Below are 24,909 nucleotides of genomic sequence, written 5' to 3'. Positions count from 1 at the left end.
AAAGAGATTCTCCCCTACAGCCTCCAGAAGAAACACAATCCCACTGACATATTGATTTTAACAAAGTAAAATCCATTTCAGATTTCAGAGTGAGACCCTGTCTCTAAAGAACTGTAAGATAATGAATATGTTATTTTAAGCCACTAAATTTGTGATAAGTTGTTACAGCAGCAAAACTAACATAGCCCCTAAAATCTGGGATGGTGGTAAGCAGCAAGAGATAAATAACATATTAGTCCTTTGAAAACATAAAACACTTCCTAAGAGGAAAGAAAAACAAAATAGTCTTACGTTTTATTTAATTAAATATTAACATATAATAAAATGGTTTTAAATTGAAATCTTAGCCATTGCATAAAGTCATGAATACTCCTTTCTACTCCAAATCAACTGATGTTCCTATTTTAAGTCAATTTAAGTAAATCTCAAACACAAGACCCTGTGAAACAATTCATTTTCTTTCAAATGCACACAACTAAAGGAGGTATGCAGATTATTATTACCGCCTTGCATACTCAGATACAGTAGTTAGTACAGGCTGAAAAATTAAATTCCATTTGACTCTTTTTAATTCCTTAAAATAGAGTAACAATTTTTTTAAAATCTGAGTATGTAAAAGAAACATGAGCTAAATATGAAAGAAGGCACACTCTCTACTCTTCTTAAGAATGATTTCTAATTTAAAGTTCATTGAAAAAAAATGACACTAAATTGAAATGCTCTAATCACTGAAAAAATAATTTATGAACCAAATGGCTTCCAAAACACAAGACCTTCACCCACTAAATAAAAGTCCTTCAAAAAATTCAAGAATTAGCATATTGTTTCACAAATCCATATATGTCTGATAATTTCTCCCATGATACAATATGAGAACTAAAAATAAAATACTAATCCTCTCAATCAACTGAACAAACCCCCTCTTGACGAAGGGGACCCCAGAGAAACCTTAAAAACTGAGTGCTCAGCCATGATGGGACAGGAGGCTGCATGCACCTTGTTATACCCCTCCTTTTGCTGTTTAGACACAATAACTGATGAGCATTAATGTTAGGTAGAGATCATAAGACTGACAGAAGGCTCTTTGTAGCAATAAGATATCAAATTATAAACAGGATCAAGCCTGGGCAACAAAGCAAGATCCTGTCTCTGCAAAACATACAAAAGTTAGCCAGGCCTGGTGGGGCACACTATGGTCCCAGCTACCTGGTGGGTGGGGTGGCTGAGACAAAAGGATTACTTGAGCCCAGGAGTTCAAGGTTGCGGTGAGCTGTGATCGCTACCACACTCTAGCCTGGGTAACAGAGTAAGACTCTGTCTCTAAACAAATAAATAGGACCTAAGGCCATGCCAGGCAAGGGTTAAGTCACAAACTCCCTACACTTAAAAAATAAACTGTCTTCTAAATGCCAAAGCTTTTCTTTTACTCTAGTAGCTGAACAAGCACTGACCTCAAGATAAGCAATAAATATTAAAATAATTGCAGCTCATCCGCCATCAATGACTAACCCTCGTGCTCCACAAGCTACAACTACAGCTTTAATTGGACAAGAGATTGATTTCGATAACTCTCTCTCAGTAAGAAGACCACCAACCATGAATTGGTTCTGAGGCTGCTCACTTGAATGCCTTCATGTCTCCACCTCACCTTTTTACATATAGGGCCCAACTATAATGTATTTACATATTAAGTCTTCATTCCAAAGTGAACATGGGATGCATGTAACCACATGTTTGCTCAGTACCCACCCATTGAGACCCCTTTTGTAAATACTCATAGCTGTGCCTATAACCTGTTGAATATGTATACTTGGCTAACCCTTTAGGCACACATTCCTGTTCCACCTTCTCCTCTCTTGAAGTGCCTGTTTCCAGTCTCTGCCCGAAGCTAGTAAATATGTTTCCCAGCCTGTCAGGATGGCCACACTGTAGATTGTAACCCTTTAAAAGAAAGTCTCTGCTGGGCACAGTGTCTCATGCCTGTAATCCCAGCACTTTAGGAGGCCAAGGCAGGCAGATCACATGAGGCTAGGAATTTGAGACCAGCTTGGCAAACACGGTGAAACCCCGTCTCTACTAAAAATACAAAAATTAGCCAGGTGTGGTGGCGCATGCCTGTAGTCCCAGCTACTTGGGAGGCTGAGGTAGGAGAATCACTTGAACCTGGGAGGCGGAAGTTGTAATGAGCCAAGATCGCACCACTGCGCTCCAGCCTGGCGAGAACAAGACTCTGTCTCAAAAAAAAAAAAGAAAAAAGAAAAAAAGAAATAATGATTCCTTTCTAAATTAATAAATTTGTGATTTTTCAATTGCTATATCTATCACTTCCCAGATATAACACTAGCCTAATTATATTCATTCATAGACATGCCCACATTCCATTCTGGTCAGTTAGAACATTTGTGAGTCAGCACAGCCTCAGTTACCATGAGCAGTATGTCACAACAAAAGAATGTGATTTTGTCATTCAAACATATATGAACGTTCTATTGCTTATATTAGATTCAAAAATTTCCAGATTAAAAAAAAAATTAATAGATATGCAAAAACCGTTTCATAATCTGTGAAATAAAGCTATAAACACCAAAGGTTATTAATTTAAAAGAAATTATGTATCTGAAATATATAAACTCAATAGCTCAATAAATGTAAGTAGCCCTTCCTTACAGTATATCAGGAATTTTAAAGCTCTTTTAAATATATTCCTTGAAATATCACACCTTTCTCCCAACAGTGTAGGCATTAAAAAAAAAAAAAAAAAAAAAAAAACTGCAATAACATATTCAAGAAGTACGACAGCCCACATGAATGAATCTCAGAAAACTGAAGCTTATAGTGCCTGAACAACTTTTGCCACATACACCCCAAAGTCATTTCTGACAAATTTTTCTAGGAGATTTCACTCATTTCCTTGCCTTCTTTAACAGAGTAGACTCAATATAAATTAACTTCTTATTTTCAATATGCTCTAGCAGCCCTTCCCCAGGGACTTTCATTTAATTCTGGAAAATAAGATAAATTCTACAATAAAATATGCTTCTGTGAAGTATTTTAATTATAGCTTTTTCTCTTTTAAGGTTTTTATAAAGAGAGTTCTGGATTGGTAGACTTTATTCTGGGTTTCTTTGTAGTATTCTTGTACTGGGATGACTATCACCTGTGAGCAGAGCTTCAAACTCTTGATGTTATGAGTAGTGAGTTTATGGTTTTGTCACCTGGGCGACAGTGCGGGACTCCGTCTTTAAAAAAAAAAAAAAAAAAGAGTGCCAGAACAGTATCAGCAACAGCAGGGAGGAAGGGCAATGCAAAACAGTCTTGTTTGAGGAAAAGAGAGTTTACCATGATTGTAACCTTTCTCAACTGGAGTTACCAAAACAATCAAGCCCTAATACCCTGGCGTTAATGTAATAGACTTATTTTCTATGTTTGCAGGGTGGCATTGAATTATCCTTGGGAGAACTGAGAAAATAGTCTCCCAATTTTCCTGTGTACCATAGTCTCTCAATTTTCCTAAGTTCCTGAGAGGAAACCCTGGTTGAGAAAGTCATTTTATACTAACTTTCAGTCGATAGACAAAGAACTGTACCAGTAGCTTATTTCACTGTGCAAATGTTATAAATGCTATAATTAAGCACCCAAGAGTTGGAATCAATTCAAGTAGTTCATTCATTACCTATTAAGGAAAAGATGTCTAAGCTGTTTTTCCAACTGCAAGTGATCTAGCTTTTCATAATATAAACCATACATATTTCTGAGCACATTCTAAAATGATCTAAACAGGTAAAGTTTCTTTCAATTGAGATTTGTACTACCTTCAGAATGACATTTTTAAGTAAAATGAAGTGCAATTTTCAGCCAACTTAAAAATGCTTTGTTCCTGTCTGTTACTTAGGAGGACACATAGGGCTGATGATTTAAGGAATCCTATTCTAGTTTAGATAAAATACACCCTTTCCGACCTCAGTGTAAGTGAAAGATATCTGGTGTATGACCAGCCCTATTTTAAGGCTAATACAAAAATATGCTCTCGGTTTTTCTATTAGAACCTTTAAGGAAGGTGAAAAAAATTGATGTATTTGTCCCAAGATGATTAAGAATTTGAAACAGAAAAATAGATTATGTCATGCTTGAATATAAGTAAACTCTAATTGCTGAAACCTGTAATTAATATCTTACACATAACTTACAGAATTATAATTACATCTCCCCGAAAGAATTACCACTCTTCACAGCATTTAAGTTTTTCAATCAGTGTAAACACAGTTTTAGGTCCACTTTGCAACACTCAAAAACTAACAGTTTAAAACTTGCACAACAGCCTGAAGAAAGAGGAACTGTCCTGGAATAAAAGGGAGTGGACAAGTGGCAACAAAACACTCCCGAATGTGACAACGCAGTCTCCACAAAAGCTAAAATCGACACAATAACGATGTAACCCATATGCAATCTCAAAGGAACAAAAGATGAAATAAGTACTGTAATGACATGCCCCATAAACACCGAAAGGTTTATTTCTTTGCTCTAAAATCGTGAGCTGATAGTTGTGGTCGGCACACTTGCACTGTTTCCTTTCAATTAAAATGTCAGTCCCGGGTATGAACTTCTTCGCTAGTTAGCTGAACAATGGGATATCAAGGAACTACTGACTTTTTATGAACGAATGCAGTGGTTTCTAGCACCTGCTTATTTTAACATTTTGCTGTCATGTCATTAGCATCTCTGCGAGCTGAGTGAACTCCGCAAATCACACATCCCACTGCCTTTCCCGGCGGCATCCGCACTGAGTCACCCGCCCCGGACCCCGCCCTGCAGGGCATTCCAGCTGCTTCCAGCAGGACCCGTTCCGCAGGCCTGAGCCTCACTCTTGCTGGGCCAGGACTGCAGAGGACATGGTAAAAACGGGGGCTGAAAGACCTCTCACTACCGCCTTTTAGGACAGACTCAAAGCCTTCCTCCCTGAGTTTTATCTGTAGGACTGAAACAACAAAATCTCAGAGGAACCCACCAACCACAGCAGGCCGCAGCCGCGGCCCCTGCTCTGCATCCTCAGCCAATCCGACCCCCGCCCGCACACACTGCGCACGCGCACACACGCGCCCTCCGCCCTGTAGGGGTTCGCCCAGAGGTTGACAGAGGAAGGGGGGTGGGGGCCTAGAGCGGTGGGTCATGGCTGGCTGCACCCGCAAACTCACTCACCTCAGTAAACGGATCCATCGCCCCAGACGTCGGACTACGAGACGATGGAAACGGTGGTTCAAATTCAGGAAGAGAAAAGTGAGTCTCGGCTCAGTGTGTCTCCTGGAAAAAACCAGGAGTCTTGAGGCGGGGGAACTCTCCCACAACCAGCTGTCCTCTCCTCTCGGCTTCCAGTGTCGGACTCGGTCTCTGCAGCCGTTCAAATTTGAATTTCAGCGCCGAGCCGCGAGCATGCGCGCTGGGCGGAGCCGGGGCGCCCTCTCCCCGCCCCTGAGCTCGGTCACGTGGCCGCGCCAGGCCCAGTGGTTCCCGGGGCGGCCCCGCCTCCTTCCCGGCCCTCTCCCAGCCCTGGCCTCGGGTTGGAGGCGGGCAGCGGGGCGCTTCCTGCTCTCCAATCGCGTCAGGTTCTCGGCTCCACCCCCAACAACCACACATTCCACTCAGCTTTAAGGCGATTGCTTCACGCCAACCGCGTTTGGGCGTTCCCGCCTTCCTTCATTCCTGAAAAAAGTATTAAGACCGGGAGTAGTGGCGCATGCCTATAATCTCAGCATTTGGGGAGGCTGAGGCTGGAGGATCGCTTGGGCCCAGAAGGTCATGGCTGCAGAGAGCTGTGATCTCACTACTGCACTCTAGCCTGGGCGCCAGAGTGAGACCCTGCCTCAAAAAAGAAAACAAAGGATTAAGAGCCCTTGTGTTGGCCGGGCGCGGTGGCTCACACCTGTAATCCCAGCACTGTGGGAGGCCGAGGCGGGCGGATCACGAGTCAGGAATTAAAGACCAGCCTGGCCAACATGGTGAAACCCCGTCTCTACTAAAAAAAATACAAAAAAAAAAAAAAAAAAAAAAAAAAAAGATAGGCGTGGTTGCGCGTGCCTGTAATCCCAGCTACTCGGGAGGCTGAGGCAGGAGAATTGCTTGAACTGGGACACGGGAGGCGGAGGTAACAGTGAGCGGAGATCACACCACTGCATTCCAGCCTGGCCTACAGAGTGAGACAGAGAGCCCTTGTGTTTCAGGTGCTCCTAGCCCGTTGGCCTTCAACAGCTTTGTTTCCCAGGTCACACCCAACTCCTAGTCCCCAAAAGGGGGACTGAAGGTCTGGCCCTCAGAAAAGGCAGGTCTGGTGGGTCCCCGACACTCAGCCAGTGAAATAAAGCTAAAATTGACAGACTGTGAAGGGTTCATGCACAGTTTTTTATTTTAAATTCCATCCAACTGTGTACAGTGTTAGAGCGGGAGGAATTCTGACAAGCCCTCTATCTAGTTCAATCCTTCCTTTTACAGCTGAGAGAAGGGACAACGGTAAACGTTAAAGGAACTTGTCCAAGGAAATGAAAACCCCGTTCTCAGCTCATGATCCGTTTTCCACACTAGCTGAGGCTGTGTCTCCTGCTTAATTTTTTGTACAGTACCCCAAATTGTAAGATAGATTACATAATTTCTGTATCAGAGTCATTTCTTCTATAACAAGTCTGTGCAGGTAAAGATGACAGTTCTTGATTTGTTCATCTGAAAAGTTAAGAGTTACTGTCCATGAGCTGAACAAAACAAAACTATTCCTCCCAACTAAGTGGTTTCAAAATGTATAATAACATGTCCATCTTAGCAGTCAGTCAACATAACAAAAAATATTTACTAATATTTTTAATTTGAATTTTTGTCTGATAGATTGTGCATAACTGAAATCAGGGCAAGGGGTAAGGGAAATATTGCTTGGAGTCAGGGCTCCACCCAGTTAGCCAAATCGGTTAACCCATGGGTTGTTTTTTTTTTTTTAACCTTTGTGGGGAGTCATGGACTCCTTTGAAAATATATTAAAACTGACCCTCTACCTAGAAAAATGACCATTTAATCATGAACTATTTAACAGGATTTTGTGAAGTTCATGGACACCAGGCCAAGAACTTCTGATTTAGCCTGTTTGTATTTTAGTTTACTCATCTGTATAACATGAATAATCATCTGCCCTGATTTCCTCAGAGTTATTAGGAGGGGCAGCTGAAAAATGGAGAGACATAATCCAAAAATATTCCGTAATAAGACACTGAGTGTGTAGTATACGGAATTATTAGTATTTAACCCAGAATGTGTTATTTATGAACAAAGGAAAAAGATACTTGAATTTTTTTCAAGTGTGACAGGAAAGGGGTGTATGTATTTGGGGTGTGTCTGTGTGTGTATGCATGTTTTAAAAAACGTTGGAAAATGAGTCATTAGAAATTTATGTAGCTGTTGTGCCTTCTGGCTATCACCATGAGCCTTAGTTTCTTTATATCTACCTCAACTAGATTCCAGTTAGGACTAAAAGAGGTAAAGCACTTAGCATAAGATAGCTACTCACAACATTTAGTGTATCTTCCCTCACCATCCCACTATCCCACTATGTTTTTGGTTTCTACCTTTATAATGATGATGATAGTAATAATGGCAACCATCATAATTAAATAACTCCTAAGACTAAAACACCTACTATGTGCCAGAAACTATGGTAGATATTCAAGTCTACTCTCCTAGGGTACTACAGTTGTCTCCTACTATACCTCCTTTCATTCTTAACCCCTGGTAGTTCATTCTTCAGTTTGTAGGCTAGCATGATTTTTATCTTTTTAAAAATTGTGTTATATAACAAATAACAAAAAAATTAAAAACAAAAAAATTATGATATACAACAAAGATGTGAATAATGAAACAGCCATATATCAGCCACCTAACTTAAAAAAATATAAAACATCCCACATGTAATTGAAGTCTCCTGTGTGTCCTTTCCTATTCTCATTCATCTTCCCACTCTTCTGGGGTAAAACTGTCTTGATTTGATGTTTATCATTCCCATAGAAATATGTATACTTTTATCACATCTACATATATATATCCACAACAATATCTAGTGCTTTATATATAAATTTTATTTTCAGGACATAAGTCTTTCTGCAACTTTTTTTGGCCCAATAATATCTTTATGGGATTTATCCTCACTAATAACTATAGCTGCACTTAATTCATGTTCACTGCTAAATTATATTATACAAATATACTTGTAATTTATGTACCCATTATCCTGTTAATTGCCATTCAGCTTATTTCCAATTTTTCATTCCAAAGATCCCATGATGCCATGACTATCCCTTACATGCACATGCAAAACTTTCTCTAGAGCAGTATACCTAGAATTAGTAGCTTATTTCAGTGTTATTACCAGATATTAAAAATTAACTGCTCTTCAAAATGTCATAACAATTAATACTCCAGTCAGTGGTATAAGCCCCTGGCTGCTGCTCTAGTTCCTCCCCAATGTGTGGGTACCTTTAAAATGTTGCCATTCTTGTTTGAGTGCCTTTCTTTTACCACTAGTGAAGGTGAACAGGATTTTGTATTTACTGGACTTTCAATTTTCCTTTTCTGTGATTTTCAACTTTATATCCTTGCCCATTTTTCTGTGCAATTATTTGCCTTTTCCTTATTGATTCATAGGGTTTTTGTTGGTTGTTTACTATTTTCTGGTAAAATTAACTTTGTTGGTTTTTTGGCTTGCCAATTTTTTGGTTTGTCGTTTGTCTTTTTACTTTATGATGTCTCAGATGTAGAGAAGTGTTTAATGTAACTAATGACACACACACACATACACACATACATATACCATATATATTTTCCTTTAGGGTTTATGCTTTTTATGCCTTAAGAAATCCTTCCCTAACCTGAGATAATAAAGATGTTCTGCTGTACTTTCTTCTAAATATTTTAAAGTATGGCTTTTCATGGTTTTGGCTTTAAACTATCTGGATTGATCTTGTTTTTTATGTGAATAACCAGTTGTCTTAGCAGCAGTTATTAAATTGTCCATCCTTTCTCTCATTGACCTGTAATGCCACTTTTATAATATATCAACTTTTCTTTTTTTTTTCCCTCCCCTGAGACACTCTCGCTCTTTCGCCAAGGCTGGAGTGCAATGGCCTGATCTCGGCTCGCTGCAACCTCCGCCTCCCGGGTTCAAGTAATTCTGCTGCCTCAGCCTCCCGAGTAGCTGGGAATACAGGCATATGCCACCACGTCTGGCTAATTTTTGTATTTTTAGTAGAGTTGGGGTTTCCCCATGTTGAGGCTAGTCTCAAACTCCTGGCCACAAGTCATCCACCCACCTAGACCTCCCAAAGTGCTGGGATTACAGGCATGAGCCACCATTCCTGACCAACTGTTCTTTATTTTATTTTATTTTATTTTATTTTATTTTATTTTATTTTATTTTATTTTATTTTATTTTATTTTTTGAGATAGGGTCTTGCTCTTTCACCCAGGCTAGAGTGCAGCGGCACGATCATAGCTCACTGCAGCTTCAAATTCCTGGCCTCAAGCAATCTTCCCATCTCGGCTTTCCAAGTATCTGGGACAACAGGTGCGTGCCACCACACCCCGCTAGTTTTTAAAATTTTTTGTAGAGACAGGATCTCACTTTGTTGCCCAGGCTGGTCACCAACTCCCAGCCTCAAATGATCCTCCCACCTTGGCCTTCCAAAGTGCTGGGATTACAGGTGTAAGCCACCATGTTCAGCCTCAACTTTTTATGTACGTGTAAGTCTATGTTGGGCTCTATTCTGTTCCGCTGGTCTATCTATTCCTCTCCCAATATCACACTATATTAGTTATATATGTTGATATCTGGTAGGGCAAATTCCAATTCGACTTGGATTATTTTGCCTCATTGTTCTTCCACATGAATTTTAGGGTCAGATTCTCAAGCTCCAAAAAGAAAAGAAAAGAAAAGAGAAAAGAAAAGGTAAAAGAAAAGAAAATCCTCTTCTGATTTTTAATCCAAATTGCACTGAATTTATCACATAATTTGGAGAGAATTCGCATCTTTGTGACACCAATGCTACCCATTTATGAGCATGGTATATCTTCATTATACCTGCTAAAAATGTCTATAACAAACTTACATAAAGATCTGTAAACTATTGTTAAACTTATTCCTACATATATTTGTTGTTGCTGATCTTATTAGTTTTAGTAATTTATTTATAGAGAGGGATCTTTTTAAAATGTAAATTTTGCAGTGTCAATTCCTTGTTTGGAGCTGCTCTATGTCTTTCATTGCAATTAAAATGATATCCAGTAATATCCTTATCATACCCACAAGGCCATGCATGATCTGGATCCTACCTGCCTCTCTGAATAACCTAGTATTCTCCTGACATCACAATACATTCCCTTTTTTTTCCACTAGGCTCCAGCTTCAGGCCTTTTTTCTGGTCATAAAAAATGCCAAATTTCTTCCTATCTCAAGGACTTTCCTCTGCCTGGACACTCCTCCTCTACATTTAGCACGTCTGCTCCTCATTATTTGGGCCTAAGCTTGCATGTGCTACCTCCTGAAAGAGGACTTCTTTGATCAGGTGGCCACCCCCGTCTTCTCTGCCCACCAATCACTTTCCATTCTATTACTCTGATTTCTTCATCCCATTTGCCACTATCTGATATTATTTTATTTATGTATTTATGTTTATTATCTAGACCTTCCTACTAGAGTATAAGCTATGGCAGTGCAGGGCCTTGTTTATAGCTGTAGCCCAGCACCTTCTGGCACATGAGTGCAGTAGATACTTGTTAAATAAATGAATATAAGAATAACACTTGTTCCTATTTTAGAGATGGGAAAACTGAGATGCAAAGAGGCTAAGGGATTTGCCTAAATCATCAAAATTGTCTTCCCTACTTATTTAAATAAAACACAAAACTTCCCAAGTTGTTTAAATAAAGACCACAACATAATACATTAAGAATAGAACCAAGAGTCTGAGGAAGAAATAACTGGAGATTAAAGATAACCCTGGAAAATGAGTATTTGCTCCTTCTAAGACCTGCTCTTTTAAACAAATGAAATAATAATTATGTCTTTTGCAAATAAAATTGCTGATAAAAAGGCTGAAAAACACAAAAATTTGAAAGCATGGACTGCAACAAAGACCATCCAAATGCTATATACTTACAGTTAATTTTTCAAAATACAGTCACACACATTTGTATTTTATATTTTATACTATTTTTATACTTTTAAAAATACTATTTATATTTAATTTTTAAATTTTTAGACTATTTATACTTAATTCACAAAGTAATACAATAACACAAATCTTTTTATTTTTACAGGGAGAGAAAAGGCCAAGACCTAATCATAAGGCAGTGGCAAGAAGAACTAAACTCAAGTTCTCTACCTCAGGTTATCTGGCTGAAGGGCCACTTCTTTTACACTTTTTAAAAATTATTATTATACTTTAAGTTCTGGGGTACATGTGCAGAACATACAGGTTTGTTACATAGGTATACACATGCCATGGTGGTTTGCTGCATCCATCAACCTGTCATCTACATTAGGTATTTCTCCTGATGCTGTCCCTCCCCTAACCCTCCACCCGACTACAGGCCCTGGTGTGTGATGTTCCCCTCCCTGTGTCCATGTGTGCTCATTGTTCAACTCCCACTTATAAGTGAGAACATGCGGTGTTTGGTTTTCTGTTCCTGTGTTAGTTTGCTGAGAATGATGGTTTCCAGCTTCATCCATGTCCCTGCAAAGGACATGAACTCATCTTTTTTTATGGCTGCATAGTATTCCATGGTGCATATGTGCCACATTTTCTTAATCCAGTCTATCATTGATGGACATTTGGGTTGGTTCCAAGTCTTTGCTATTGTGAACAGTGCCACAATAAACATACATGTGCGTGTGTCTTTATAGTAGAATATACATGTGCGTGTGTCTTTATAGTAGAATGATTTATAATCCTTTGGATATATACCCAGTAATGGTATTGCTGGGTCAAATGGTATTTCTAGTTCTACACATTTATGATAATGAAGAAACTAGAACCATCAAAGGATGTTATATATTATTAAAAAGGGCTATTTTGCTTGTTACTACTCTCTACTATTAATGATTAATGATTAATGGTACTAATCTCTACTATTAATGATTCTTAGTGCCACATAGATTTTTTGTTTCTAGTTTAATTGATGAAGATGTTTCAGATTCCAGAATGGCATAAACACATTGTGCTTTCTGAATATATTATATTGTTTCCAAAAACCAGTGCAACTACAGGTGTAACTCCTTTATTCAATAGACTAATCTCAAAATGCATACAACTTTAATCTCCTTTTTATTTTCTCATGTGGTTAATAAGGATATTAAGATAATTCATATTTAAAAGACCACAGTAAATCTTTTCATAAAGAGGAAGAATTATTTTATGTACTTATCACACTATACTTTTTATATTGATAACTTTTCTTTTCCATACCTAATTTCTTAAAGCTATTTTTACAAAACTTAATTTTTAGTGATATCATACAAGTCACTCTTAAATATTACAGAAATAACAGAAGCCAGTGTTTCCTAAATATCAGAGTCCATTTATTGAATATCAAATATAACATCTGAAATTTTTCTCCCATGCAAACAGGCATTTTGCAAATTTCTCTTTTTTGAGACAGACCCTGTCACTCAGGCTGGAGTGCAGTGGCACAACTCTGCACACTGCAACCTCCGCCTCCCAGGTTCAAGTGATTCTCCTGCCTCAGCCTCCCAAGTAGCTGGGATCACAGGCACCCGCCACCATGCCTGGTAATTTTTGTTTTTTTTGTTTTGTTTTGTTTTTAGTAGAGACAGGGTTTCACCATGTTGGCCAGGCTGGTCTTGAACTCCTGACCTTAGGTGATCTGCACCACCTCGGCCTTCCAAAGTGCTGAGATTACAGGCATAAGCCACCGTGCCCGGCCACAAATCTTCTTAAATTTGATACAAGAGAACAAGAGAATGTAACAGGTTTATTGCATTCCATTGATGTCTGTCATGAATTTAGTGATCTTTTAAACACTTCAAAAATTTCTCCTCACATACGATTTCCAGACCCAGGGTTCATTAATTCTTTCATTAATCCTTCCAAATGTTGGGGTTCAGGACATTCACTTTCAGTCTCCTCTTTCCTGCTTCTCACAGTCTGACACTATCCCAGTCTTCCTCAGTCCTGTTCATGCCTGGCACTTAATAGGCCTCCAAGAAATGTTCGCTGTTTGCTGATGTATTCTCCGGGACCACAATCTCCTTCCTTTTTTTTTTGGCGGGTGGCGGGGGAGGCGGAGTCTCGCTTTGTCACCCAGACTGGAGTGCAGTGTTACCATCTTAGCTCACTGCAACCTCCGCCTCCCAGATTCAAGCGATTCTCCTGCCTCAGCTTCCCAAGTAGCTGGGATTACAGGTGCCCACCACCGTGCCTAATTTTTTGTATTTTAGTAGAGATGGGGTTTCACCATATTGGCCAGGCTGGCCTCAAACTCCTGACCTCAGGTGATGCGGCCTGCCTCGGCCTCCCTAAGTGATGGGATTACAGGCATGAGCCACCTCACCCGGCCTCCTTCCTATACTCTGACCTTACCATTCCTCAAACCTTCCAACTGTACTGACCTTCTCCTCCCTTCTCATCCACCCACATGTATGACCATACATGGACTCCAGTCAACACTTGGAAATGCTCCAGCTCCAAGATTTCAAACCCCAAACCTGGTCTCCTGATTCTAATCTTGCCTCCTTATCTCTTCTTCAGTGCTGCTCACTCCTTCTAAACCTGCAAGTCTCCTCCCCTCTCCCTTCCAGTCCTAATATTCAGTTCATTCTCCTTTTTCACCTTTGGGCCCAGATTGAAAATATTATAGCTGGGGCTTTATAGCTATGCCCAGGTGTTAACCTTGATCTCCTACCACAACCTTTTCTAAGAGGTCACATGCCTCATAAGTAGCTCAATCTATTTTGAAAAGGAGGCCAAGAGAAAAGGGAGTTTAAAACAAAACAAAAAACAAAACAAAACAAAACCACCAGCCTGGCCAACGTGTGAAACCCCATCTCTACTAAAAATACAAAAAATTAGGTGGGTGCAGTGGCACGCACCTGTAATCCAAGCTATTCAGGAGGCTGAGGCAGGAGAATCACTTGAACCTGGGAGGTGGAGGTTGCGGTGAGCCGAGACTGTGGCACTGCACTCCAGCCTGGGCTACAGAGCGAGACTTTTTCTCAAAACAAAACCTTAGAGCTATCAGGGAATTTACAGACCACCTAATCCAGCTCCTTAAAATAGTAGATGAGGAAACAAGACTGTGAATAGTCTAAGATTTCCAGAGCCTGCCATCAGCCTTTCCTGGGTCTCTTCCCAAACACTGCCCATCCTCTTTAAGCCTCACTTGCTCCTTCCCAGCCAGACCTCAAGAGAAACTATTTTAATACCATTCTCCTTGGTCTCTTGTCCCTCTTGCTGTACTTAACTTGCTAATCTCTAACCTTGTTTGTTCTGTTTTCCTGGCTTGCTCAACATTGCCAGAAAAAGACAAGAAATTGAGCCAATTCCATTTCAAATTTATCCCACTGGACCATTAATGTTGCTCAGAATCCATTTGAATCATTTGAATCAGAATCCATTTGAATCCCTATCATAGTCTCGATCACATTTCCCATCCCACCCCTTTCCTCTCTGCAAATGACCTTACCACCCACTTTGCTTAGTGTTCAATACCAAGGAAAGCACGCAGAGATTGGAACCCAATCACCTGCTGTTCATTCCTGAACAAACCCTGCTATTTGCCACCTCTATGGCATGCTCATCCTACTCCTACTACCAAAATGTCCTGCCCATCACCTTTGAATTTCTAAATACAAATCCAGCTGAATAGTATATCCTAAAAGATTTCTTACCTACTCCAAGTGAGGTCATCTTCCACCTTAGTACTCAATTTGCACCACTTTATTTTGCCATTATTTCAGACTTACAGAAAAGTTGTGAAAGGTTTACATGTACACAGAGAGAGAGAGAGAGAGAGCGCAAAAGTGGAACAAAGATTCCTGGATTCCAGGAATCATCCAGATTCCCAATATAGTAACATGTTACTACACTGGCTTTATAATCTCTCTTTCTCTCTCTCTCTCTCTCTGTGTGTGTGTGTGTGTGTACTTACCATTGTGTTACAATTACCTCCAGTATTCAGTATAGCAACATACTATACAGGTTTGTAGTCTAGGAGCAATAGGCTACACCATCTAGGTTTATGTAAGTACATTCCACGATGTTCCCACAATGACAAAATCACCTAGTGATACATTTTTTTCAGAACATATCCCTATCAGTAAGTGACACATGACTGTACATATACACATATACTTATATACATTTACATATATACATACATACTCTGAAGTGTTTAGGGGGAAAAGGATATCATGTCTAAAAGCTACTCTTAAAACAGTTCAGAAAAAAGTCATATATATGTATATAGGTATATATATATATACACACACACAGAGACACACACATGCATAGTTATAGTTACATAGTCCTATATGTTTCTCTCTGTGTAGACATAGACAGATAGAAAGAAAGATAAAACCTTGTGGGTTCTTCTTCCTCTGCCCCATAACCAAATGACTGAGAACTCTAAATTCTTCCTGGAATGCTCTTATCTGCCTGTGTACACTCCCCAGGTGATCTCCTCAGCCCCACTGACTTAAAATTTCCATCCATGTAGTGGAGTTCATTCCAATATGGCTGAATAGGAACAGCTCTGATGTGCAGCTCCCAGTATGATTGACACAGAAGACGGATGATTTCTGCATTTCTAACTGAGGTACCTGGTTCATCTCATTGGGACTGATTGGACAGTGGGTGCAGCCCACGGAGGGCAAGCCAAAGCATGGCGGGGCATCACCTCACCCAGGAAGCGCAAGGGGTCGGAGGATTTCCCTTTCCTGGCAAAGGGCAGCCGTGACAGTATGTACCAGGAAAATCAGAACACTGCCACCCAACTACTGAGCTTTTCCAATGGTCTTAGCAAATGGCACACCAGGAGATTATATCCCGTGCCTGGCTTAGTGGGTCCCACGCCCACGGACCCTTGCTCACTGCTAACGCAGCAGTCTGAGATCAAACTGCGAGGCGGCAGCCTGGCTGGGGAACAAACGTCTGCCATTGCTGAGGCTTGAGTAGGTAAACAAAGCAGCCAGGAAGCTTGAACTGGGTGGAGCCCACCTCAGCTCAACGAGGCCTGCCTGCCTCTGTATACTTCACCTCTGGGGGCAGGCTATAGCTGAACAAAAGGCAGCAGAAACTTCTGCAGACTTAAACATCCCTGTCTGACAGCTCTGAAGAGAGCAGTGGTTCTCCCAGCATAGTGTTTGAGCTCTGAGAACGGACAGACTGCCTCCTCAACTGGGTCCCTGACACCTGTGTAGCCTAACTGGGAGACACGTCCCAGTAGGGGCTGACTGACACCTCATACAGCTGGGTGCCCCTCTGAGACAAAGCTTCCAGCGGAAGGATCAGGCAGCAATATTTGCTGTTCTGCAATATTTGCTGTTCTGCAATATTTGCTGTTCTGCAGCCTTAGCTGGTGATACCCAGACAAACAGGGTCTGGAGTGGACCTCCAGCAAACTCCAACAGACCTGCAGCTGAGGGACCTGACTGTTAGAAGGAAAACTAACAAACAGAAAGGAATAGCATCAACATCAACAGAAAGGACATCCACACCAAAACCCCATGTGTAAGTCACCATGATCAAAGACCAAAGGTAGATAAAACCACAAAGATGGGGAGAAACCAGAGCAGAAAAGCTGAAAATTCTAAAAACCAGAGAGCCTCTTCTCCTCCAAAGGATTGCAGCTCCTTGCCAGCAACGGAACAAAGCTGGACAGAGAATGACTTTGATGAGTTGACAGAAGTAGGCTTCAGAAGGTTGGTAATAACAAACTTCTTCAAGCTAAAGGAGGATGTTCGAACCCATTGCAAGGAAGCTAAAACCCTTGAAAAAAGATTAGATGAATGGCTAACTAGAATAAACAGTGCAGAGAAGACCTTAAATGACCTGATGGAGCTGAAAACCATGGCACAAGAACTACATGATGCATGCACAAGCTTCAATAGCTGATTCGATCAAGTGGAAGAAAGGGTATCAGTGATTGAAGAGCAAATGAATGAAATGAAGCAAGAAGAGAAGTTTAGAGAAAAAAGAGTTAAAAGAAATGAACAAATCCTCCAAGAAATATGGGACTATGTGAAAAGACCATATCTATGTTTGATTGGTGTACCTGAAAGTGATGGGGAGAATGGAACCAAGCTGGAAAACACTCTCCAGGATATTATCCAGGAGAACTTCCCCAACCTAGCAAGGCAGGCCAACATTCAAATTCAGGAAAAACAGAGAACACCACAAAGATATTCCTTGAGAAGAACAACCCCAAGACACATAATTGTCAGATTCACCAAGGTCGAAATGAAGGAAAGAATGTTAAGGGCAGCCAGAGCAAAAGGTCGGGTTACCCACAAAGGGAAGCCCATCAGAATAACAGCAGATCTCTTGGCAGAAACTCTACAAGCCAGAAGAGAGTGGTGGTCAATATTCAACATTCTTAAAGAAAAGAATTTTCAACCCAGAATTTCATATTCAGCCAAACTAAGCTTCATAAGTGAAGGAGAAATAAAATCCTTTATAGACAAACAAATGCTAAGAAATTTTGTCACCATCAGGCCTGCCTTACAAGAGCTCTTGAAGGAAGCACTAAACATGGAAAGGAACAACTGGTACCAGCCACTGCAAAAACATGCCAAATTGTAAAGACCACTGATGCTAGGAAGAAACTGCATCAACTAATGGGCAAAATAACCAGCTAACATCATAATGACAGGATCAAATTAACACATAACAATATTAGCCTTAAATGTAAATGGGCTAAGTGCCCCAATTAAAAGATGCAGACTGGCAAATTGGATACAGAGTCAAGACCCATCCGTGTGCTGTATTCAGGAGACCCATCTCACAAGCAGAGACAAACATAGGCTCAAAATAAAGGGATGGAAGAAGATCTACCAAGCAAATGGAAAGCAAAAAAAAAAAAAAAAAGCAGGGGTTGCAATCCTAGTCTCTCATAAAACAGACGTTAAATCAACAAAGATCAAAATAGACAAGGGCATTACATACTGGTAAAGTGATCAATTCAACAAGAAGAGCTAACTATCCTAAATATATATGCACCTGATACAGGAGCACCTAGATTCATAAAGCAAGTCCTTGGAGACCTACAAAGAGACTTAGACTCCCATACAATAATAATGGGAGACTTTAACACCTCACTGTCTATATTAGACAGATCAACGAGACAGAAGGTTAACAAGGATATCCAGGACTTGAACTCTACTCTGCACCAAGCAGACCTAATAGACATCTACAGAACTCTCCACCCCAAATCAACAGAATATACATTCTTCTCAGCACCACATCGCACTTATTCCAAAACTGACCACATAGTTGGAAGTAAAGCACTCCTCAGCAAATGTAAAAGAACAGAAATCACAACAAACTGTCTCTCAGACCACACTGCAATCAAATTAGAACTCAGAATTAAGAAACTCACTCAAAACCACTCAACTACATGGAAACTGAACAACCTGCTCCTGAATGACTCCTGGGCAAATAAGGAAATGAAGGCAGAAATAAAGATGTTCTTTGAAACCAATGAGAACAAAGACACAACGTACCACAATCTCTGGGACACATTTAAAGCAGTGCGTAGAGGCAAATTTATAGCACTAAATGCCCACAAGAGAAAGCAGGAAAGATCTAAAATTGACACCCTACTATCACAATTAAAAGAACTAGAGAAGCAAGAGCAAACAAATTCAAAAGTTAGCAGAAAGCAAGAAATAACTAAGATCAGAGCAGAACTGAAGGAGATAAGAGACACAAAAAACCTTCAAAAAATCAATGAATCCAGGAGATGGTTTTTTGAAAAGATCAACAAAATTGATAAACCGTGAGCAAGAGTAATAAAGAAAGAGAGAAGAATCAAATAGATGCAATAAAAAATGATAAAGGGGATATCACCACCGATCCCACAGAAATACAAACTACCATCAGAGAATACTATAACACCTCTACACAAATAAACTAGAAAATCTAGAAGAAATGGATAAATTCCTGGACACATACACCCTCCCAAGACTAAACCAGGAAGAAGTTGAACCCCTGAATAGACCAATAACAGGCTCTGAAATTGAGGCAATAATTAATAGCCTACCAACCAAAAAAAGTCCAGGACCAGATGGATTCACATCCAAATTCTACCAGGGTACAAAGAGGAGCTGGTACCATTCCTTCTGAAACTATTCCAATCAATAGAAAAAGAGGGAATCCTCCTGAACTCATTTTATGAGGCCAGCATCATCCTGATACCAAAGCCTGGCAGAGACACAACAAAAAAAGAGAATTTTAGACCAATACCCCTGATGAACATCGATGCAAAAATCCTCAATAAAATAGTGGCAAACCAGATCCAGCAGCATATCAAAAAACTTACCCACCAAGATCAAGTTGGCTTCATCCCTGGGATGCAAGGCTGGTTCAACATATGCAAATCAATAAACATAATCCATCACATAAACAGAACCAATGACAAAACCACATGATTATCTCAATAGATATAGAAAAGGCCTTCAACACATGAAAAAATGCTCATCATCACTAAACATCAGAGAAATGCAAATCAAAACCACAATGAGATAGCATCTCACGCCAGTTAGAATGGCAATCATTAAAAAGTCAGGAAACAACAGGTGCTGGAGAGGATGTGGAGAAATAGGAACACTTTTACACTGTTGATGGGAGTGTAAACTAGTTCAACCATTGTGGAAGACAGTGTGGTGATTCCTCAAGGATCTAGAACTAGAAATACCATTTGACCCAGCCATCCCATTACTGGGTATATACCCAAAGGATTATAAATCATGCTACTATAAAGACACATGTACACATATGTTTATTGTGGCACTATTCACAATAGCAAAGACTTGGATTAAGAAAATGTGGCACATGTACACCACGGAATACTATGCAGCCATAAAAAAGGATGAGTTCATATCCTTTGTAGGGACATGGATGAAGCTAGAAACTATCATTCTGAGCAAACTATCCCAAGGACAGAAAACCAAAGACCGCATGTTCTCACTCATAGGTGGGAATTGAACAATGAGAACACTTTGACACAGGGCAGGGAATGTCACACACCGGGGCCTGTCGTGGGGTGGAGGGGGCAGGGGGAGGGATAGCATTAGGTGAAATACCTAATGTAAATGATGAGTTAATGGGTGCAGCAAACCAGCATGGCACATGTATACCTATGTAACAAACCTGCATGTTGTGTACATGTACCCTAGAACTTAAAGTATAATAAAAAAAAATAATTAAAGAAAAAAGAAAGAAGTCTTGGGGTTTTTGAATCTTGTTCTTACAACTTAAAGTTCAAGATATTTAATACATGCAGGAATTACATATTGGATTTCAAAGACTTCAATTGTGAGATTCAGTTAAAAGTGCATTTTTCTAGTGTATTTATCTGAATAATTATTTGTTATATCTTTTATGTTATATCTCATATAATCATCTAAAATTTTGTTTACTATTTCATGAAATAAAAACCTCAAAAAAAACCAAAAAAAAAAAAAGAAAAAAAAAAGAAAGGAAAGAAAACCCTGGAAAGTGGCTCTAATACAATATTTTTCAATTGGAATTAATTTTTCAAAATGAAAATGACTTCATTGTTATTTTTATTATAAAATTAGTATATGTTTATTATTAAAAATAAGTACAAAAATCTCTAAAAGAAAAAGGGAACAATTACCAGCAGTTCCACATTCCAGAGCTCATCACTGTTAGCATTTAGGTATACAAATAGCCAAACACTTTTCCTATCAATACAATTAATTTTTAAATTTGACCATTATGCAATGTACACATGCACTGAAACATCATACTATATCCCATAAACATGTGCAATTATTATGTCCATTAAAAACAAGATAAAAAACATTTACAAAAAAAAAAATCCATCCATGTAGTAATGTCTCCTAAATTTATTTCTCTAGCCTGGTCTCTTCCTTGAGATCTGAAATCCAACTGCCTATTTGAAATCTTGGCTTAGAGGGCTGGGCACAGCGGCTCACACCTACAATCCCAGTACTTAGGGAGGCCAAGATGGAAGGATTGCTTGAGCAGAGGAGTTTGAGACCCAGCCTGGCAACAAAGCGAGACTCCATATCTGAAAAATACCAAAAAATTAGCTGGGTGTCCTTGACATGCCTGTGGTCCCAGCTACATAGGAAGCTGAGGCAGGAGGTTGAGCCATGTTTGAGCCACTGCCCTCCAACCTGGGTGACAGAGCAAGACCCTCTCTCAAAAAGAGATCTCAGCTTAGATATCAATTGGCATATTAAACATGACATATCCAAAATAGAATTTCCCCACTAAACCTGTTCTCCAGTCTTTTCCATTTCAACTATCCACCCAGTTGTTCAAGCCAAAATCCTAGGAGTCATGTTTAATTCCTCCTTCTACTCTTCCTACTCCATTCACACACTAACCTGCTGATCAACTCTGCCTCCAGAACGTATCTTGAGTCTTCTACTCCTCTTCCTCTCCATACCTCCCTTTCCACTCAGACCCATCACCACTCTCTCACTTGGCCCACTGCAAGAGGGTCTTACTTGGTTTCCCTGCTTCTACTCTCAACTTGGTCTCCCGGCTTCTACTCTCAACTTCTTATTCATTGTCCTCAGAGATGCCAAGGCAAGCTTTTAAAAACATAAATCATGTCATGTCACTGCACTGTTTAAAATCCTCCAGTGGGCCAGGTGCAGTACCTCATGCCTATAATCCCAGCACTTTGGGAGGGCAAGGCAGGAGGATCACTTGAGTCCAGGAGTTCAAAACCAGCCTGGGCAACGTAGTGAGACCTTGTCTCTACAAAAAAAAAAAAATTAGCCATGCGTGGTGGGTCATGCCTGTAGTCACAGCTACTCAGGAGTCTGAGGTGGGAGCATCACTTCAGCCCAGGAGGTAGAGGCTGCAGTGAGCTATGATCTCACCACTACACTCAGCCTGGGTGACAGAGTGAGACCGTGTCTCAAAAATATATATATACATAAAATAAAATGGCCAGGCACGGTGACTCATGCCTGTAATCCCAGAACTTTGGGAGACTGAGGCAGGCAGATCACGAGGTCAAGAGATCAAGACCATCCTGGCTAACACGGTAAAACCCTGTCTCTACTAAAAAATACAAAAAATTAGCCGGGCATCGTGGCAGGCACCTGTAGTCCCAGCTACTCGGGAGGCTGAGGCAGGAGAATCACTTGAACCCGGGAGGCGGAGGTTGCAGTGAGCTGAGATCGAGCCACTGCACTCTAGCCTGGGCAACAGAGTGAGACTCCATCTCAAAAAAGAAAAAAAAAAAAAATCCTCCAGTCGCTTCTGATTGCACTTGGAATAATACTGAAATTAGGCTGGGTGTGGTAGCTCACGCCTGTAATACTGGCACTTTGGGAGGTAGACGGGGGAGGACTGCTTGAAGCCAAGAGTCCCAGACTAGTCTAGGCAACATAGTGAGACCCCCATCTCTATGAAAAATTTTTAAAAAATAAAGAATAAAGTCGAAACTCCCTTCCCTGGCCCCTGCCTACCTCTCTTCTCCTACCCGCTTTCCCCCAGCTTACTAGACTTCAATCATACTGACCTTCATGTGGGTCCAGGGATCATGCCAAATCATTCTTATCTCAGGGCTTTTGGCTTTGCAATTCCCTTTGCCTAGATCGCTTGTCCCCTAAAAATTCTGACTCTTATTCTTCAAGCGGCTGACATTTGTTCTTCAAGCCTTAGCTCAAAGGTACTTTCTCAGAGGCCTTTCCTGATCACTCCAAGTTACCTACCATCTAGCATACTTTCCTGATTTGCTGTGCTTCATAGCACCTATCTGTATCTGAAATTATATCTTTTGTTAAATTGGTTGTTGTTTTTTTTCTCCCAGTATAAGTTCTATGAGAACTGGGACTCTGATTTACTTACCCTAGCATCCCTGTCATATATGCTAAAGGACTGATTGATGCATGTACATAATTTTTATTGCTTTTTTTTTTGAGATGAAGTCTTGCTCTGTTGCCCAGGCTGGAGTGCAGTGGCACCGTCTTTGCTCACTGCAACCTCCACCCCTGGGATTCAAGTGATCCTCCTGCCTCAGCCTCCCGAGCAGCTGAGACTACAGGCATGCACCACCACACCCGGCTAATTTTTGAATTTTTAGTATAGACAGGGTTTCATCATGTTGGCCAGGATGGTCTTGAACTCCTGACCTCAGGTGATCTGCCCACCTTGGCCTCCCACAGTGTTGGGATTACAGGCGTGAGCCACCAGGCCCAGCCATCATTTTTACATATGTATATACATACCATCAGTAAGTTCTTTAAAGGTAGGTTTCAATCTTTTTCATCATCCTTTTACCTTGTATATAATAGGAACTTAAATATCTGGAAGGAGTTAAGTTAATGCACATCTTGGTTTCTCCAAAATATAATTAAAAGCAGTATCTTTTTGGCTGATTAAAAAACATCCTTCCTCCCTTAATCATTTCCAACAAACATTAAAAACATCATTTACACACATATAAAATCACAGTGTTCCCCAGGGTTTTTGTGCTGTTCTGTTTTCATTGAGGTGAAAAGGCAGAGGCGTTTCACAAAGCATTCTTTTATTTGACTTCCACTTAATGCTTTTCATTCTCCTGAATATAGACATGCTGCAAAACATTCCATTCTCTTGATATAGACATCCTGAAAGCATTCAAACTGTGCTGAATTTTTTTTTTTTTTTTTTTTTTTTTGAGGCGGAGTCTCGCTCCGTCGCCCAGGCTGGAGTGCAGTGACGCGATCTCTGCTCACACTGCAAGCTCCGCCTCCCGGGTTCATGCCATTCTCCTCCCTCAGCCTCCCTAGTAGCTGGAACTACAGGCGTCCGCCAACACGCCCGGCTAATTTTTTTGTATTTTTAGTAGAGACAGAGTTTCACCGCGTTAGCCAGGATGGTCTTGATCTCCTGACCTCGTGATCTGCCCATCTCGGCCTCCCAAATGAAATTTTTTTAAAAGCCAAGGAAAAACCAATTCTACCAACTATTTTCTAGATTTCTTTGTTTTTCCTCCTGTTTTATGAATCAAGAAACATTGTTTACAGTTTGCCCTGAGGCTTCTGGTAATGCTTATCAGCGTCTGAGGTATTGCAACTAGAGTTGCTCTGTTCTTTTACAACCATAGGCTGCAGAAGCTTCCCTCCCCATTTTTTAAGTTTCTCATCTGAAACTTACAAGTAAGTAAATATAGTGTTCTAATTCATTTTTTGTTAATAAGATAAAAACCTCTTTTTAATAAATTAAACTTTTTTCAGTTGCAAGCATGATATGCTCTTAAAAAACTGAACTTCTGCTATAGAAAGTGAAGTATTATAGGCTGGGTGTGGTGACTGACACCTGTAATCCCAGCACTTTGAGAGGCTACAGAGGGAGGATTGCTTGAGGCCAGGAATTTGAGACCAGCCTGGGCAACAAAGCAAGACCCCATTTCTACAAAAAGTGCCTGTGGTCCCAGCTACTTGGGAGGCCAGGGTGGGAGGATCACTTGAGCTGAGGAGTTATGATCACACCACTGCACTCCAGCCTTGGCGACAGAGTGAGACCCTGTCTCTGAAAAAAAAAAAAAAAAAGTGAAATAATATACTTTTCTTCCAGTAGCAACACTTTCTGGCAGCCTTGTCCAGACCCCATCTCTCTCTTCCTCTTTCTTGGTCTTTACTAGCCTTTATGCCCTATC

At 40.4% G+C, this 24,909-nt stretch overlaps 2 protein-coding genes across 6 annotated transcripts in view; one reads left to right on the top strand and one right to left on the bottom strand.

Moving 5' to 3' along the window:
- The window catches only part of ANLN (anillin, actin binding protein), a 141,597-nt gene that overhangs the window by 59,830 nt on the left and 56,858 nt on the right, over positions 1-24,909 (bottom strand). For 3 of the 5 annotated variants that reach the window (XM_050785500.1, XM_050785502.1, XM_050785503.1), the window contains exon 1: positions 5,197-5,419. The exons of 1 other annotated variant lie outside the window; for it this stretch is intronic. In XM_050785500.1, coding sequence (XP_050641457.1) covers positions 5,197-5,214 — 18 coding nt within the window. In that variant the 5' untranslated portion in view covers positions 5,215-5,419. Of the gene's footprint in view, positions 1-5,196; positions 5,437-24,909 lie in introns of those variants that run through there. One more of the 5 variants, XM_050785499.1, reaches the window with a different exon arrangement.
- MATCAP2 (microtubule associated tyrosine carboxypeptidase 2) overlaps positions 5,152-24,909 on the top strand; it is a 66,419-nt gene continuing 46,661 nt past the window's right edge. The window contains exons 1-2 of the mRNA XM_050785508.1: positions 5,152-5,274; positions 11,341-11,410. Coding sequence (XP_050641465.1) covers positions 5,167-5,274; positions 11,341-11,410 — 178 coding nt within the window. The 5' untranslated portion in view covers positions 5,152-5,166. The remainder of the gene's footprint in view (positions 5,275-11,340; positions 11,411-24,909) is intronic.

Source organism: Macaca thibetana, chromosome 3 (genome assembly GCF_024542745.1).
Source record: "Macaca thibetana thibetana isolate TM-01 chromosome 3, ASM2454274v1, whole genome shotgun sequence".
NCBI lineage: Eukaryota > Metazoa > Chordata > Mammalia > Primates > Cercopithecidae > Macaca > Macaca thibetana.
Note: the sequence above shows the minus strand (reverse complement) of the source record. Positions and strands in the feature narration are given on the sequence as shown.